General features: G+C 39.1%; 3 protein-coding genes across 3 annotated transcripts in view; all 3 read left to right on the forward strand.

The window, feature by feature from the left end:
- Nucleotides 1–420: 420 nt before the first annotated feature.
- On the forward strand, nucleotides 421–10,825 carry LOC127161362 (scavenger receptor cysteine-rich domain-containing group B protein-like). The gene is made up of 10 exons (XM_051104071.1): nucleotides 421–679; nucleotides 829–1,143; nucleotides 4,182–4,265; nucleotides 4,717–4,776; nucleotides 6,431–6,487; nucleotides 6,617–6,694; nucleotides 8,345–8,407; nucleotides 8,551–8,613; nucleotides 10,376–10,438; nucleotides 10,594–10,825. Exons 1-10 carry the CDS (start codon nucleotides 421–423, stop codon nucleotides 10,671–10,673), a joined length of 1,122 nt encoding a protein of 373 aa, XP_050960028.1. The 3' UTR covers nucleotides 10,674–10,825.
- A 1,346-nt stretch (nucleotides 10,826–12,171) lies between these two features.
- On the forward strand, nucleotides 12,172–13,633 carry LOC127161359 (deleted in malignant brain tumors 1 protein-like). The gene is made up of 2 exons (XM_051104067.1): nucleotides 12,172–12,653; nucleotides 13,239–13,633. The coding sequence occupies exons 1-2, from the start codon at nucleotides 12,425–12,427 to the stop codon at nucleotides 13,631–13,633; spliced, it is 624 nt and encodes a 207-aa protein (XP_050960024.1). The 5' UTR covers nucleotides 12,172–12,424.
- A 1,460-nt stretch (nucleotides 13,634–15,093) lies between these two features.
- LOC127161360 (deleted in malignant brain tumors 1 protein-like) overlaps nucleotides 15,094–18,750 on the forward strand; it is a 4,220-nt gene continuing 563 nt past the window's right edge. Inside the window, exons 1-4 of the mRNA XM_051104068.1 lie at nucleotides 15,094–15,310; nucleotides 15,631–15,927; nucleotides 17,941–18,255; nucleotides 18,534–18,732. Of these exons, the coding sequence (XP_050960025.1) occupies nucleotides 15,094–15,310; nucleotides 15,631–15,927; nucleotides 17,941–18,255; nucleotides 18,534–18,732 (1,028 nt within the window). The remainder of the gene's footprint in view (nucleotides 15,311–15,630; nucleotides 15,928–17,940; nucleotides 18,256–18,533; nucleotides 18,733–18,750) is intronic.

The raw sequence follows: 18,750 nt of genomic DNA on the forward strand, positions 1-18,750 counted from the left end.
TGTACATCACGTGGATGGGGTGTTAATGACTGTCGTCATAAAGAAGATGCTGGAGTCATCTGCTCAGGTGAGCTGCTTCATACATCACTGCATAATAAAAAATCATCTGTATTAAAGACTTTTTTAAAATACACTAGTATGTACTATCTATAAAATTGGAAAACCCCAAGAAGGCTGAAATAATAAGTGTGGTAAAGATAATAAGTGTCAGATTTTAAACAAATAAAAAAACGATGCAGGTCCATTACCCTCAAAATTGTTTAAATTAATTATATGGGCTAGTTCTGAACATTTTCTTACCATATGAATCATTCTAAATGGTTAATATATCATTCACTTACTGTTCTTACAATTAAAAAAAAATCAGAGCAAGGGCTTCGACTTGTGGACGGGTCTCACTTGTGCTCTGGTAGAGTGGAGATGCTCCTTACAGAAGGCTGGGGTTCAGTGTGTGACGCTGCCTTTGACCAGCAGGATGCAGAGGTTGTGTGTAGAGAGCTGGACTGTGGGGCTCCTGTACAGGTGCTGGGAGCAGCTGCTTTTGACAAAGGAGATGCTCAGATGTGGACACAGGAGATTCAGTGCAGAGGAAATGAATCTCAGATTCACCTCTGTCCAACATCATCATCAAATGAAAGCAGCTGTTCTCATGATAATGATGTGGGAGTCATATGTTCTGGTAAAATGTTTAACCTATTAAATTAACAAATTAATTTTACATATACAAAGATAATTTTTTGCTCATACATGGTCACATAGCCCTACAAAATACTCAGTTATCTTGACTCTAGTTGTCTAGTTTAATTAAGTTATCAATTGTTTTCATAGGTTACACAGCTCTCAGACTGATAGATGGTTCAGACCCTTGTTCTGGAAGAGTGGAGCTTCAGTATCTACATGAGTGGGGCACAGTGTGTGATGCATGCTGGGATATGAGAGCTGCCAGTGTCCTCTGTAGACAGCTGAATTGTGGGATTGCTGTGTCTGTTGTGGGATCAGACTGGTTTGGAGAGGGAAGTGGTGAAATCTGGGCTGATGTGTTTGATTGTGACGGGAATGAAACAAAACTCTCAGAATGTTCCATCTCTTCATGGAGTCGAGCTGAATGTTCTCATAGACGAGATGTTGGAGTCATCTGCTCTGGTGAGCAAATTCACACTGTAATGTAAAGTCATGGGTTTTAGAGTATATTTTAAATAATGAATAACAAATAAATACTCTCCAGACAGTAAAGCTCATCTGGGGAACTGCAGCTCTCCACAAACTCTCAACTGCAGCTCCACACAACAGCTGTCAGTCAAAGGGTGAGCAGAACAACATCATGACAACATAAAGCAGATTCTTCAGTTGTTAGTGATCAATAATGTGTTTTTCTTTCTCTGAATATCAGGTCGTGGGTCCATCAGGCTGGTGGGTTCTGGGGGAGACTGTGCAGGGAGGCTGGAGGTTTTTCACAGCGGCTCATGGGGGACAGTGTGTGATGACTCCTGGGATATTAAAGATGCCCATGTGGTGTGCAGACAGCTGCAGTGTGGAGTGGCCCTCAGTAACCAGCAGGTACCAGCCTGGTTTGGTCCTGGTTCTGGACCCATATGGCTGGATGAGGTGGAGTGTGAGGGGAATGAGACGTCCCTGTGGAGCTGCTCTTCTTCAGACTGGGGAAAACATGACTGTCAACACAAGGAGGATGTAGGAGTCGTGTGCTCAGGTAAACAGTAAACAATAATATAAACAATTTCAGGAATGTTTGTGACTGATATTTACCAATATCCAGTGTACTTACATTATATAAATAGTAACTATATATAGCGACAGCATGGTTGGGAACTGAGAACTAGTTTTTATTCAGAGTCATTTTTATTCAATAATTTGTTTTATTAAATAAAATATATGTTAAATTAAAAAGTAAATAAATAAAATAAATTCATTTTTCAGTGTTAATGTAATAAATGTTAATGCAAAACTGTACTAAAACATGAATGCTTTGAACTGTTTAGTCATCTGCAATACACAATGCTGAATCTCCAGCATGAAACATTGTGTGACCAACGTAGTCCGAATCCTGAATTAATCACTCTACTGTTTTTTTTATTTTTTTTTTTTTCTGAATCTAAAACATACAGTTTACAACTATCTTTGAGACTTAATTTAATTTTAATATCCTTATTTAATTTTACTATCTGGATGTTCATAACTGTGTTTGATTTATATTACTTAATATATATTATTAATTGAATTGTTGTTTTTTATTTTTTATTATATTGTATTGTAATTATTTATTTATGGATTTATACAGTATATCGTTTAGGTCAAATATTGCATTGCATTTATGTGTTTTGGATTACATGAAGTGTTTTTGATCCATTTTTTAACTGCATTAATTACTGTATTAACTGAAAATTTGTAGAAAATGTATTTGTAATAATTGTTGTACTTTTTATATAAAAAATAAATCATGAATTATTCAAGTGTGAATATTGTTTAGTAATCTAAAATAGCCTCAAAATACCAAATATTAAATAAAAGAATTGCTGAAACTTAATATATATTTAATAAAAAATGAACACAATTTTGGAATTACAATTTGAAATTTGGTTTTTTTTTATTTTTATTTTTTTTTTTTTTTTTTTTTTACCAATTTATTACTGAAATGAACTCACCATTTGCCAGTGCAATACCATTTTTTTTTTTCCAAATATTCCAAATATTCTAATATAAGAAAACTTGTAAATGTTTGATTCTCATCCTTTTCAATCTAGAGTTTAAAGAGATCAGGTTAACTGAGGGCTGTGAAGGGAATGTGGAGGTTTTCTACAATGGATCCTGGGGTAATGTGTGTTACAACCAGATGGACAGAGACACAGCGAGTCTGATCTGTCAAGAGCTGAACTGTGGAAGATCTGGCAGTGAACCCAGTAATTCAGAGGGACTGAAATCTCATAATTGGCTTGATTTTTTTAAATGTCGACGACATGATTCCACTTTATGGCAGTGTCCATCTTCACCCTGGGGACAGCATGAGTGTGATAATGAAGTGGCCAAAATCACCTGCTCAAGTGAGATGATATTTAAATGATGTATAATCTAAGCCATGCTTCTTTAAATACAATGTTTATATCTAATGTGGTTGTAATATTTTTAAAAAGTGAGCTAGTTTAAATATGATTAGGCTTTTTTATGTCTTTTACATTATGTTTTTTTCCCATTCAGTGGTAAATTTAATTTTATCCTAACATGTTTTAATCTCAGAGGAGGAGAATCAAGAGTCTCCTCGGAGTCGTCTGACATGTCTTGTTTCACCATCTCCTCAACAGAAACAGTGTTCAAGTAAGTTTTTGACAACAAATTTGTTAAATTTAATGTATTATTATAAGACATGCATTCAGTTTCACTGTGTTTTGTTGTAAATGTTGTGCTTAAGCTGCTCAGTGCTGGTTGATGTGTGTGTTTTAGATCATGTTCCTCTCAGACTGAATGGAAGTGAGGGCCAGTGCTCTGGGAGGCTGGAGGTGTATCATAACGCTGTGTGGGGCTCAGTCTGTGATGATCAGTGGGACATCAGCGATGCTCAGGTGGTCTGCAGGCAGCTGGGTTGTGGAGCAGCACTGAGGGCTGATAGGAATTCAGTCTTTGGTGCTGGTGAAGGTGTTGTGTGGATGAACAGAGTCGAGTGCAGAGGGAATGAGATTCACCTGTGGGACTGTCCTCTCTCCCTGAAAAACCACACTGACTGCTCCCACAAAGAGCACGCTGGACTCACCTGTGCAGGTCACAGCAAACACTGAGAAATTTTATTTTTCATTTTTAAAATCTTTTTATATATTCAAGACAATCATGATTTTTCATGCATTTGTGTCTGTTTTGACAGATTTGCCAGATTTGTCAGTGTCCACTACTCCTGCCACAGCAACATCAGCTTCTCCTACAGTGCGCTCAACATCAGTTACTCCTCCACAAACTCCTTCAACAGTGTCTCCTCAGCCCTCTGTCCCCCAGTGCTTGTGATTGTACTGGTAGTTGTGCTCTTACTGCTCTTAGTGCCACTGCTTATACTGATTCAGCAGAACAGAGTGATGAGGAGAGGTAGGAGAGATCCAGAGACTGTCATATTGTGTCTTATTCAGTGTGTGATCAGTCATGTGTTGTGAACTGACAGCAGGTTTGTCTGTCTACACTCACAGCTCTCTCTAAGAGGAGACACAGGATGATGACTGAGGCCGTTTATGAGGAGATTCAGCACAGACACAATCACTTCACTCAGAGGGGTGAGACATGAGCCATCAATCTCATTTAATATCATTAATAAGAGAGTCTGTCAGACAGTTGATGTTCATCTATTATTAGTCCAGTTAAACCTCCTGCTTCAAACCACAGAGCTGCAGGTGCATGTTTATATGTGTGTGTGTGTGTGTCAGTGAGTGTCTCTTCCTGTGAGTATTTTTAGATTGTCATAAGGAGGTGTTCATATATTTTTAAGTGTAGGTGCAGGTGTGTGTGTGTCTATTTCTGGAAGGCAGTGAGGAATGGGTTCATGTGAGGATAGATGTGTGTGTTTACTAACAGGCCCAACAAAAAGGTATTTCTGCCTATAATGCTTTTAAATGTGCATAATTAATATTTGTGCTGTATTGTCTTCTTTATGATTCAAAGGAAATCAGGATTCAGTATGTTTGTAATGATGAATATGTTTCTGTCTGTTCTGCTCTCCTTTAACAGGGAGTCTCATCTCTGAAGAACTGCATTCTGGGTATGAAGATGCTGATGAGCTTCTCTCAGGTTAGAGATGAAGCGCATATTCATTCCACATTCAACTCAAATACTTTTAATGAATGCACCTAAATAAATAAATAAACAAATATAATTAGGGCTGCACGATTAGTCGCACGATGTCGTGAGGCGCGTTTAGTCAATAAAGCCGGTACTTTGATTAGTAGTAAAGCTCCATCACGTGCGTTCAGCTGGAGCGGCAAGTAATACACAGAGCCGTAAAGCACTGACAAGCTACGCCAAAATCGCGCTGACGCACATTTTTGAGATGGGGTTGTCAGTCATAATTTAATATTTTTTTAAAAGTTTATTAGGCCAATTTATTTATTACCGCAACGGTAGAGTATCTGAGACACGAATCGCGGCCCATTGGTTGACTGTCTTAAAGGACATTGAGCTAGTCCAATGAAATCTCAGGCCACGCCCTGCCTCCCTCCTGGCCAGCCCTCAGCTCCACTTGACAAAATCTGCTATTTTGTCTGACGATAAATTTTGCTACAAGGTGGGAATTTTGTCACTGTGGCCTTCTCTTCCAAGTCTGAGTATTGTAATGAGAGTAATAAAAGACTGTATAATAACAATAATAATAATTAAGAATATTTTTTTACCAAGGTTATTTGCTTCTGTAACCCTTTCTTTGTTGGTGTGCTCCCCCAAATGGCTCTGCGTTGTGTTAATGTAAGGAGTGAATGAGGAGGACACCAATATTGTCGTTGAATCAAAGCGGAGTAGCTTTCTTTGTTTATTGGGATCTTTCTCCACATCAGTCACTTTGCAGCAAAACAGCATCTTCCTTCACATCCGCCACCGAACTGTAACATTCTTCTCATAAGAAAACAGAGCTGTGTCATTTAACAAGCAGCATCAAAATAATTCCAATATACATCCAATTGTTAAAAGGAAATGATATAGTAGTGGCTGCACTTAAATGGACACTTCTCACACTGTTACAAACTTACTCAAACACAGGATAATAAACTTCAACATATTACAAATAAAGATAATTGTTAGAAGCATACAGATTACAAAGAATAAAACCCCAAAAATACTCAGATAAAGCTCAACACAATACAATTGCCCACATGGAATTGATAAAACACAAATAATAAACCATTCACCAAAAATAAACACACATATGTGTTAGTGAATACTTTAACAACAATATATTTCTTAAACTGGGATGGATGGCTAATATAAGTAAACAAATATAGCCGATTTTACAGAGAACAGGGCAACCCTTCCTACCTTCTCATAAGAAAACAGAGCTGTGGCTAAACAACAGCTCCACCCCTGTAATGAAGGCTCACACAACAATGAACCACAGCTCCCCCCCTAAGGCTGGGTGGACATATTACATCTTGCCTACACTTCCATGCAGGTTACTGTGGTTTAACGTTTGAAACAAAACAGTGAGCGCATATATCCTTTGATGTGTCATATATATGCCTCAGCATATTGTTTAAATAATCATGGTGGGCCGCTATGGCCAAAAATGCCAGGGCCGTTTTTTTGGTCCCAGTCCAGCCCTGCTCACGACATCGTGTGATTAATCGTGCAGCCCTAAATATAATTAACAAATTCCATTACATATTTGATTAATGACCCAGTATTATTTAAATACTGCTGTTTACTTGTATATTAAAAGTCTGTTCTCATTTTTTAGCAGAAGAGTTCAAGACTGCATATTATGATGATGTCACCAATGACAGTGGCCTAAAAGGTCAGTGACCTTTTTAATTGATCACATGATTCTTTACCAAATGTTTAATAAAATTCCCAGTCTCATGATCTGCAGCAGCAACATATTTTGGCTTTTGTATCATATTCAACATATTCTGTGTTGATGCAGAAGAGATGGTGAAGGAAATCACAGCGGGATACTATGATGATGTCATCACTGATGGACTGAAACCAGATCGTGAGACAGGTGTCACTCTGTTATTCTACAATGGCATATAATATACTTTTAAAATAAAATATTACAGTATATTGAAGACAGATATTTGGAGAAGGGTCTGGCTGCAGACATCTGCACCTGCACTCTCAGACAACCGCACTTCCGGAAGTGACGTCACCTGCAGTCGATTTTATTTTTACTTTATTTTAGTTTTTTTTAGTTTTTTTAATTGAATCTCTCAACATTTTACAACAGTAGCCAAGTGGTGAAAACAAGAAAAAATAATCTAAATTACAATGTCACTCGCAATCGCCACCTGCACTCTCAGACACCTGCACATCACTGGCAATCCACACAAATGGTGCGTGTTACCAATGGAGACAAGACGCTGTGGTCGTTAAACGATTAAAACTAATTTAACAGCATAATTTACAGGGTCCTGCAAGTCATCTGTAGGAGATAAAAACAAGACCCGCAAATCCGTGGCCACAGAACAGCAGAATATGAACACAATGCGCAAAGTCTCTCGTTAAGCTTTTTTCTCCCGTAGAAAACCATTAACACTTGATATGTCTTAATGTATTAAGATATATTAAGTGCCATTAAACGATCAAATTTGTAATATAGTTTATTAATTTAATGTACTTCTATCAAGCATATGGCCATGCATGCAAATTTTCACTTTCATACTTGCCTAGCAAACGCTTAATGTGGCAAAACGGACTAAGATGATAAAGACTAAATTCAATAAACCTTACTGTTGTCAAAAGATATACCAGCAGATATGAACACACCATAAGAAAGGCATTATGTGATATTAAAAGCACCAACTCCCTATAGGCAAACAGACGTGAACGAAATGCGCTAATAGACGTTTTCCTCCCATTGAAAATCAATATAAACAAAAGACAACGATGTAAAAGAGCTGTAGAGATTGTTCTTTATGGAAAAATGCAAATGTATTGCGTTTATTCTGGGCTCACCTGCTTATGTGTAGTTGTTTTAATAATGAATAGGAGCATATTGAGTTTAGTCTTTATCATCTTAATCTGTTATGCCACATTATGCCACGTTTTGCGAAGGAAAACACTATATAGCCTACATATACATTATATTAATAAACTGTATATCGAATTTGATCTTTTAATTGCATCTTAATACATTAAGCCATTGTATTCTTTATATTCTTTATATTCATATTCGTTTATATTCTGCTGTTCTGTGGCCACGGATTTGCGGGTCTTGTTTTTATCTTCTACAGATGACTTACAGGACCCTGTATGTTATGCTATTAAATTAGTTTTAATTGTTTAAGACCACAGCGTCTTGTCTCCATTGGCAACACGCACAATTTGTGTGGAATGCCAGTGATGTGCAGGTAGATGAGAGTGCAGTTGGCGATTGCGAGCGACATTGTAATTTAGTTAATTTTTTCTTGTCTTCACCACCTACTGTTGTAAAATGTTGAGAGATTCAATTAAAAAAAATAAATAAATAACTAAAATAAAGTAAAAATAAAATCGACTGCAAGTAACGTCAATTCCGGAAGTGCAGGTGTGAGAGTGGAGGCGACTGAGAGTGCAGGTGCAGATGTCTGCAACCAGACCCTATTGGGGGATATTTCAAATTGTTCTGAATGTAATGAATGTGTGTGTCTGTGATGAATGTGTGAATTTGTAGAAGACACACCTGAGAGCTATGATGATGTCATGACGAGCGGACAGAACTCTGATATCAAAAAAGGTGTTATAATTATTATTATTAATTTTTTTGTCAATAAAAAAACCCAATTCTTTTAAAATCAAGATTGTTACAGATAATATTTTAAACTATTGTTTGAATGTTTTTGGCTCATATTTAATTTTGAATCATATTTTCATGTGTAGTGAACACACCAGACAATTATGATGATGCCATCATTACTAGACCGAGCTCTCAAGGTGTAACAGGTGAGATCCACAGAACTACATTTTTTTTTTATAAACCTTTGCATGTTTATATAAGATGTGTCACACGCACCGAGTCACGTGAGGTCACGAGGACCCGGAAGTAACCTCACGCAGGTACTTAAGCAGGAAGTAGGTGTCTATCCAGCACCAGACATTGAGTTCATGTTTGACTCCACGTCAGGTCCCGTTTCCAGCTCAACTCACGTGAGTAAACTCTCTGCTCTTCGGAGCGCTTATTTACCTGTTTGTGTGCGTGTGAGAACGCGGATTTCTTGGTGGAAATCTCTACTCCTTATCGGAGCGTTCTCAGACCAACTGCGTGATTAACCTGCTCATTCGTGCACATCCGCGTTTGAGTTTTCCGTCACGCTACAAAGGGACTGCTCTCGATCATTCATTTCTCGTCCAGCCTCCGTGACAGAATGTCTGGTCCAGGAGATGAAGGGGTCGTGAGTGATGAGCCAGGGATGTCCCAGGATGACGGGTGGTGAGGTGATCTTGGTGACATACAGCTGAATCTTTTCGGTGTGGTTGTCGATGGTGAGAAGGATTTCTTTAGTGCGACGGATGACAGGGCTGAAGTTGAGGGGGCGACCGTCGAGGGCTGTGATAGTTAACGGTTGGGATAACACCTCAGTCTCAATCCCCAACTGGGCGGCATAATCCTGATCGATAAAGTTCCCAGCCGCACCTGAGTCAACAAATGCGGTGGTCACGATCCGTTGGTGGCCCACGAGGATTGATACCTGAAGGAGCATCCGGGATTCGGCGGGACAGGATTTTTTCGTCACCGGACCAGGTAAAGACCTCCCCCTCTCTACCTGGTCTGGCCGTTTCCCGGACGAAGAGGGCAGATCGCTCGATGGTGTTCTGGGGAGGCGCAATAGGCGCATAAACCTTCGCGGTAGCGTCTAGCCCTCTCTGCTGCCGACAGGGAGGTGCAGCCTATTTGCATGGGCTCCCCGGCTCCGGTTGAGTGGGCCTCTGAGGCGATAGGTGGAGGAGGAGAGGGCGCAGCAACAGCGTAGGTGACGGGTGAATCCAGGGTCCTAGTGCGGGGGGTGGTGCCTGTGGAAGAACGAAAAACAGGATTAGTGCGTTGTGAAGAGTGACGCATTCTCTGATCGACCCGGAGGGCCAGCTGGATCATGCCCTCCAGGGTTTCAGGAAGCTCCCGCACAGCCAGCTCGTCCTTGAGTCTGATGGAAAGTCCCTCATAATAGGCTGTGTGGAGAGCGGCGTCACTCCAAGTTGTTTGGACTGACAGGGTGCGGAACTCGGTGGTGTATCGGGCTGACGCTGCGTTCTCCTTGTTTTAGATGATAAAGACGAGAGTCTGCCTCCACCTCGCTCTCAGGGTGCTGGAAGGCGGCCTTGAGTTGGGCGGTGAATGCAGGATATGAATGGGCGGAGTCTCCGTTGGCCTTCAAGACCGCCGTAGCCCACTCAGCTGCCTGCCCGGTGAGAAGTGAGATGAGCAAAGTGATCCGGCTGCGGTCTGTGGGGTAACGGGATGGCTGGAACTCAAAAATGAGAGAGAGATTAGTGAGAAAGACTTCACACCGGGCTCCGGATCCATCCCACTTATCCGGGAGTGAAATCTTGGGTGATTGGGCGGGGTGGACTGGTTCCGCGGGGGCGATCTGTGCAGCAGCCAGGTCATCCATGAGTAATCAAGCCACTTAAGGGAAAAAGGATCCTTCAAATTAAATAAAAGGTTTTATAAACTGATGTGACATGTTTTTATGTCATTCTTGATCAGAGGGAGTTCAGGAGGAGTATGATGATGTGACGAGTGTCAGTGAAGATGTGAGAAACCTGTTGGGTAAGTTATTATAACCCTTTTGTTTTCATTATAATAACATCTCTATTTATATTTTAATGTTTTTTATATTATAAAATAATAGTAAAATAAAAATATAAAAGTGTTCATCCAGTTACAGCATTTGACATGATTTAAGATTTTGTTTGTATTAACAGATTATGATGATGTGGAGGAGGAGTTAAATAAAGACTTTGGCTCAATGATCACACCCACTGCCTCATTTCAACAAATCTGAACAAAGTTTGAGTGATATTGTTATTGTTTTGTCAAATCTCAGGTTTTTATATATTTCCCCATTTTTTGTATTAAAACTGTTAAGCCTTTTATAAGATTTTGTTGTATTGTTTTTGACCTTGTTAATAGCAATAAAAAAGCAGACAAATTTAATGTATTGTCTTACCTTATAAATCACAACCACACTGATAGTCAAAGCTAAATATCTTGTTATATTATCTTTTATGATCAGGTGTGTTTTTAACCAATAAATAAATATGCATGTTGCTGACCATTTTACTGTTATATGCATCATTTATCAAGCTTTAAAAGTGTTGAGTTATATAAGGAATATTTATTCTCTATACACCACGTGTAATAATTTAATATGACTTAATAATGCTTAACAACAGAACATTTGAACCCCAGTGCAGCTCATGTCATCCATCAATATAAAACAAGTGCAGTTGCCTCCTGTAACATCACATCAATTACATCTATAGTCATAAAGTTATTCAAAGCTGCACACAACTTTATGAGAGATTCTTCACTGCTGACAAACAACAGTATGCAGCTGCAGGTTTCATTTTGTTTAATTGTAGGTAAATGTCCACTTAACAGAGTTCCTATTTTGTTATCTCTATGTTAAACACTCACTGGCCACTTAAACTGTCCGTTAACACTAATACTGTATCAAATGGGCAAGTGGTAAGAGGATCACAAGATCACAAGATCACAAGAGCACTTGAAGTGAGCCATGTGGCTGGGTTTAGTTCTTCATGGCTGAAGCAGCAGCATGTGAACAAGTATTAAATGTAACTGTCCCTGGAGAACGGGGAGGTCTGGTAACCTTATTTAAAGACTGTTTTTATAAAACTGAGTGACAATACCAGAAATATCACTCTCACTGCTATAGTGTATTTACAACATTCTGTCACTCTGTGTTTTAGAATATATAATAGCAGGAGACAAAAAGTGAAATGAATGTGCTGTGAAATGAACTCTACATGAAATAAAAATGTAGCTGTGAAAAAAAATAAACAAACATTCCTCTAGAAACGTCCTTTTCGTGTCAGAAAAAGTTAAGTAGCTCCCAGTAAGAAGCTCCCTCATGTGGTGACACAAGGACAAGACTCTTGTCTGCTCCTCTTTACAATAAGAAGTGTTTTGCTGCCATCTGCTGGATGGCAGCAGATAGCAGCTGGTGTTAAAACACACCTACAGCTACAAATGTCTTTGATATAATGCCAAATTAATATATTTGGAACAAAAGCAAGTGTTTATTTACAAATCGTGTCTGAATAGCCCAGAATAGTTCAGCTCATTTTATAATGTATTAATGTACTGTTTATTGTGTTCTTGATTAGAAAATCAGAGCACTGTTGTTAAAATCCACCTAAAATTATGTACAGTCATCCCAAAAATAACTTTTAAATGTTCCATTTATTATAATTTATACATTTATAGTAAATGTCAACTATCTAAATGTGAAATAAAGTTTCAGTAAGTGAGCAGTCAGTCATCAGTGCTTGTATCTGCTGTGTTCAGGTTCAGGTTTTGATGCTGAATATAAGCTGCAGTGTTTCTGTATCAATCTGCTTTAAGTTTAGTGTGACTTTATCTCCACACTGACTTATGACTGACACGAGTCTGTCCTCAGTGAAGTGTCTCTTCACGCTGGAGGAGGAGTCCCGCTCATCAGCGCTGACACTTTATTGATATATATGGAGAAAATAAAAATGCTGCTTTCTGATTTGTCACTGATTGTGTTTGATGATTTCCTCTGTTGTGTCTAATAAGGTAACAGTGAGTGTCATTGGCAGCTGTGAGTCTCTCTCTCTCTTTAGGGGGCTGACAGGAGCCAGTTTCTTCAGTGTGTTTGAGGGAGCAGACGAGAAACTTGTGCTGACAGAGTCAAACAGACGGTGTGACGAGCAGAAGAAGATGGAGGGATGTGTGACACTCATTTTACTCTCCTCTATGATCACTATAACCACATCTGGTAAGAACAAAATAGTCTGTACAGATTTGAAATGATGTTTAAATAAGCAGTTTATCTGTGATGGCCTTATGTTAATAGAAACTGAACAGAGGCCTGTGTAATTCAATATATATATATATATATCTTGAGACACTAGACTATTAATAATCAGTAATATTTTAGAATTTTTAACATGTACTGACAACCAGTGTAATGAAAGCAAGATCAAATTGTCTTGTTCAGAGGAGCGCTCAGCTTGTGCTCCAGCTTTATTATATTTGTGTGTACTGTGTTCTCTCTACCAAAAAATATATGATTTTTTTCTTTTAAATGAGCATTTTTATCAGGCTCCTCTGTTCAGGTTCAATAATTTCACTTTAATGGCAAATAAAAGGATGTTATTCAGTTATTGAAGGCCTCATTTTCAAAAATGTCCAATGTTATTTTTTATAGGAGTCTAATAAAAATGCTAATTTAAAAGAAAAGTCTCAGATGGATATGAAGTTTTTTGCATCTTAAGTCTTCATATGATTGTAAGTTTTTGTATGAAGTCTACAGATGATTGTAGGCTGTTCTACTGGCTAAATCCCTCTCTTTCATGTATAGACTTCAAAACTGTTAGGTTGGTCAGTGACCACAGTCTCTGTGCTGGTCGAGTGGAGGTTCATCATGATGGTCAGTGGGGAACAGTGTGTGATGATGACTGGGATATGAATGATGCTGCAGTGGTGTGTAGAGAACTGGACTGTGGAGAGGCTGTAGAGGCTCTGGATGAGGCTCGTTTTGGACAAGGATCAGGACCAATCTGGATGGATGATGTGGACTGTAGTGGATCAGAGTCAACATTGAAGAACTGTACATCAGGAGGATGGGGTGTTAATGACTGTGGTCATGGTGAAGATGCTGGAGTCAGATGCTCTGGTGAGCTGCTCCATACATTACACTGTTACTGCAACACTCATCAGACTTTCATCCATTCAGACACCATATATGAATTGTAAAATATTTTGATGTAATTAATTTTTAGAGCAACTCATCAACAATATTATTTTATTGTCTAAAACCTTTATCCATTAAAAATAAACACTGACATACTGTTGGTTTTATGTCATAATTAAAGTTACAGATGGTTTTCTGTGTTGTGTAAATATTACTAGAAAAATTAACCTTAAGATCTAGTCTTGTTGCTGGTTCTCACCTGTGTTACCAATGTTTCTTTTTCTTTCTTTCTTCAGAAGTCAGGCTGGTTGGAGGTTCTCACTGCTCTGGGAGGTTAGAGATACTTCATGATCAGACGTGGATGTCAGTGTGTGATGCTGCCTTTGACCAGCAGGATGCAGAGGTTGTGTGTAGAGAGCTGGACTGTGGGGCTCCTGTACAGGTGCTGGGAGCAGCTGCTTTTGACAAAGGAGACACTCAGATGTGGACACAAGAGATTCAGTGCAGAGGAAATGAATCATTCATTCGATTGTGTCCAACTTCACATGACATACAGTGCTCTCAAGAAAACAGTGTGGGACTGATATGTTCTGGTAAAATTTCAATATTAACCTTTATTAGTGGTTCTCACATTCTTCTTCCACACAAAACTTCAGCACAAAACTGTTTGTCACAGACCCATGAATAATGTGTCAAATACTTCATTACTGTACTTAAGTACATTTTTCTGGTATCAGTTCTTTACTTCACTATTTATTTTTCTGACTACTTTTTACCTTCACTCCTTACGTTTTTACACAAATATCTGCACTTTGTACTTCTCACATTTTCAAACCAGGCTCGTTACTTTTGACTCATGCTAGCAAACAAGACTTCCATTATACATGCTACACATGCTAGCATGTTCTAAATCAGGCTAAGAACATGCTCAGAACTCTATAAAACTCTATAGAAACGATCAGCCACCATAGCAATGATTTAGCAACTGCCCACAACACCCTAGCAACCACTTAGCAATGCCCTAGCTACCACCTAGAAACACCTTAGGAACCGCGTGCGGCATTTTACTATTGACACATCCTTGTGTAGTTGCCATGTATAAAAGTTAATCATTTGATTGTTTGTTTTATATAGTTACGGTGGAAATACAATTAAGAAGACTTAAATAGTTTTGAAATCAATTTTGTTATTGTAGGAGATGTGTGCTGTTTTGAATGTTGTGTCTTTTCGGGGGTTTTGTGTGTAGAGTTTAGAGAAAATGAGCCATCGTTTCAGAAAGAGTGTGAAAGCAGTTGTTAAAAAAATGTAACAACAACACCAATAAACTTGTCCAGTTCAAAATATGTCTAAATATTTGTATTTACCAACTTCTGTTCTACTACTGTGATTAAATCCCTTTCTCTCTCTTTCATGTACAGATTTAGAGAGTGTTAGGTTGGTTGGTAGTAACAGTCCCTGCAGTGGTAGAGTGGAGGTTCATCATGATGGTCAGTGGGGAACAGTGTGTGATGATGACTGGGATATGACTGATGCTGCAGTGGTGTGTAGAGAACTGGACTGTGGAGAACCTGTAGAGGCTCTGGGTGATAATAAGGCTCATTTCGGAGAAGGATCAGGACAAATCTGGATGAATGATGTGGACTGTAGTGGATCAGAGTCAACACTGAAGAACTGTAGGTCAGGAGGATGGGGTGTTAATAACTGTGGTCATGGTGAAGATGCTGGAGTCAGATGCTCTGGTGAGCTGCTCCATACATTACACTGTTACTGCAACACTCATCAGACTTTCATCCATTCAGACATCATTTATGAAATGTAAAATAATTTGATGTAATTTCTTCTTAGAGCAACTCATCAACAATATTATTTTATTGTCTAAAACTTTTATCCATTAAAAATAAACACTGACATGCTGTTGGTTTTATGTCTATTTCATAATTAAAGTTACAGATGGTCTTCTGTGTTGGGTAAATATTACTAGAAACCTTAACCTTAAGATCTAGTCTTGTTGCTGGTTCTCACCTGTGTTACCAATGTTTCTTTTTCTTTCTTTGTTCAGGAGTCAGGTTGGTTGGAGGTTCTCGCTGCTCTGGGAGGTTACAGATACTTCATGATCAGACGTGGATGTCAGTGTGTGACGCTGCCTTTGACCAGCAGGATGCAGAGGTTGTGTGTAGAGAGCTGGACTGTGGGGCTCCTGTACAGGTGCTGGGAGCAGCTGCTTTTGACAAAGGAGACAATCAGATGTGGACACAAGAGATTCAGTGCAGAGGAAATGAATCATTCATTCGATTGTGTCCAACTTCACATGACATACAGTGCTCTCAAGAAAACAGTGTGGGACTGATATGTTCTGGTAAAGTACTTTACTTCACTATTTATTTTTCTGACTACTTTTTACCTTCACTCCTTACGTTTTTACACAAATATCTGTACTTTCTACTTCTCACATTTTCAAACCAGGCTCATTACTTTTGACTCATGCTAGCAAACAAGACTTCCATTATGCGTGCTACACATGCTAACATGTGCTAAATCAGGCTAAGAACATGCTCAGAACTCTGTAAAACTCCATAGTAACGATCAGCCACCCTAGCAATGATTTAGCAACTGCCCACAAAATCAATTTTGTTATTGTAGGAGATGTGTGCTGTTTTGAATGTTGTGCCTTTTCGGGGGTTTTGTGTGTAGAGTTTAGAGAAAATGAACCATCGTTTCAGAAAGAGTGTGTAAGCAATTGTTTAGATTACAACCCGCAAAGAACTATATAAGTATACTGAATTTACGGTGTACGTTTCTGTAATTATAGTGCACCTATTAGTACGTATGTGTAGGTATAAGAGAACAATAGGCTATGTTACGTTTTGGTAATTCGGGGGTAACAACCAGATATGCAACCTGCAAAGAACTGCGCAAGTAAACTAAAGTTACAGTGTATGTTTCGTATTTATATTGTACCTGTACGTGTAAGTATAAGGGAGCAATATGTTACGTTTGGGTAATAACGGGGTAGCAAACAGATATACAAATAATTTATAATGGAATTACTTAAAAACTTAACAGGTGCCTGTTCTATTAAATCGTAAGTTTGGGGGTATCTATACGTAAACTTTTTAAAATTACTGGGAAATTATATTCTTGTTCCATGTAATTACAGGGTAATTGTGCCCTCTGCGGGCTGTAAATTAAAGTGGCGACTGTTCCCCTCTTGTTCAACGAAGTTACAGGGTAGGTTCAATACATAAACACACAATCTGAAAATATATCTAAAAATATTTTTTATAGTCGTTAATCCCACTTCTACCTCTAAACCTAACGTTAACTATGACTGAACAATAATAAAAATATAAAAAAAACAGGAAAGTGCAATCACAATCATTTATTTATTGCAAAAATGTCAACAGCCATACAAAAAAGTAATCCAAATAACGATGCGTTTGCAGCCGCAGTCCTCTCTGGCGGAATACAGTAGGTTTGAGGTGCAGTAGGATGAGAGCAGAATTTAAATTGTTAATCGCTGAAAATATTATCCAGATTATTGTCTTGATCCACTCCTCGAAGGCGCCCGCGCGTCATTCCAACACATCTCATTATAAACACGGCATGTCGTAATCTATGACGAAGGCAGGCGAGAGCCAATGAACTGCTGCAAGCGCACCGCGGGTCACGTGACAAGATTCAACCAATTAGCTTAATCCTTTCCCGTAGCAACATTGAAAGCTCAGCCAAGATGGAGAAACAGCTGATCATAGCTGTACATTTTTAAATAAATTTAGCAGCAGAGCTACATCAAGTGATTTTTAGTGCTGGAAATCCTCTGATGAAACTTCCGCGTCTTCATTGAGAGTGCGGGTCATGGTTGCTTAGCAACGGCAGACGCCACGGGAGCGCAAGCTACAGAGCGCTTTGGAAAGGAGGAGAAATCGGCGCGCGTAGCGTTTTCCACGCGTTTTTAGGCGCGATATGTGAACGGCCCCTAGAGTGTAACGTTACTTTTCATTGTTTTCACTCCCTGGTCCGTCTCAACCTCACACCGCAGACATGTTGCTTCAGACAAGCACGTGCAGGCCGCGGTTTCTGTTTGCGGCGTCATACTGTTTCGGCGGTGTTGTTTCTGTGATAAAAATCTTTCGGCCGAAAACCGAAAATGCACTTTTGGGCCATTTTCGGCCGAAAATTTTCGGTGGCCGAATATTCGGTGCATCCCTACAATAAACTATTTTGAATTTAATGACTAAGTTTATTTGTATTATACTCTTGTTTAGCTTTATTTGTCCAGTTCAAAATATGTATAAATATTTGTATTTACCAACTTCTGTTCTACTACTGTGATTAAATCCCTTTCTCTCTCTTTCATGTACTGATTTAGAGACTGTTAGGTTGGTTGGTGGTAACAGTCCCTGCAGTGGTAGAGTGGAGGTTCTTCATAGAGGTCAGTGGGGAACAGTGTGTGATAATGGCTGGGATATGACTGATGCTGCAGTGGTGTGTAGAGAACTGGACTGTGGGGAGGCTGTAGAGGCTCTGGGTGATGATGAGGCTCACTTTGGACCAGGATCAGGACCAATCTGGATGGATAAAGTAGCCTGTAGTGAATCAGAGTCAACACTAAAGGGCTGCAGATCAAAAGGATGGGGTGAACATAACTGTGGTCATGGTGAAGATGCTGGAGTCAGGTGCTCAGGTGAGCCTGTTCAATCTGCTTAACTGTTTTGTTACAAAAATGAAATAAGATGAAATAATTAGCACATCACATATTTTTGTTATGCTAGCTTCTTTTTTTTTATTTGTGAGGTAGACATGTCATATTTCCAGACTCGTTTCTGTGCACTGAAAAATTAGAGATACATCATGAACAGACGTGGGTTTAGTAACTTAAAAAGTAAATGTTGTATGAAATATACTTTTTGGCATACCACTCTGAATAACCACTTTTTGTGTGTGTTTTTATGTAATATATAGATCATAAACAGTCTAGGCTTGTTGATGGGTCTCACCTGTGCTCTGGGAGATTAGAGTTGTTTCATGGGAACACATGGCACACAGTGTGTGACGCTGCCTTTGACCAGCAGGATGCAGAGGTTGTGTGTAGAGAGCTGGACTGTGGGGCTCCTGTACAGGTGCTGGGAGCAGCTGCTTTTGGGAAAGGAGATGCTCAGATGTGGACACAAGAGATTCA

This window comes from Labeo rohita, unplaced genomic scaffold, assembly GCF_022985175.1.
Source record: "Labeo rohita strain BAU-BD-2019 unplaced genomic scaffold, IGBB_LRoh.1.0 scaffold_623, whole genome shotgun sequence".
In the NCBI taxonomy this organism is placed as follows: domain Eukaryota; kingdom Metazoa; phylum Chordata; class Actinopteri; order Cypriniformes; family Cyprinidae; genus Labeo; species Labeo rohita.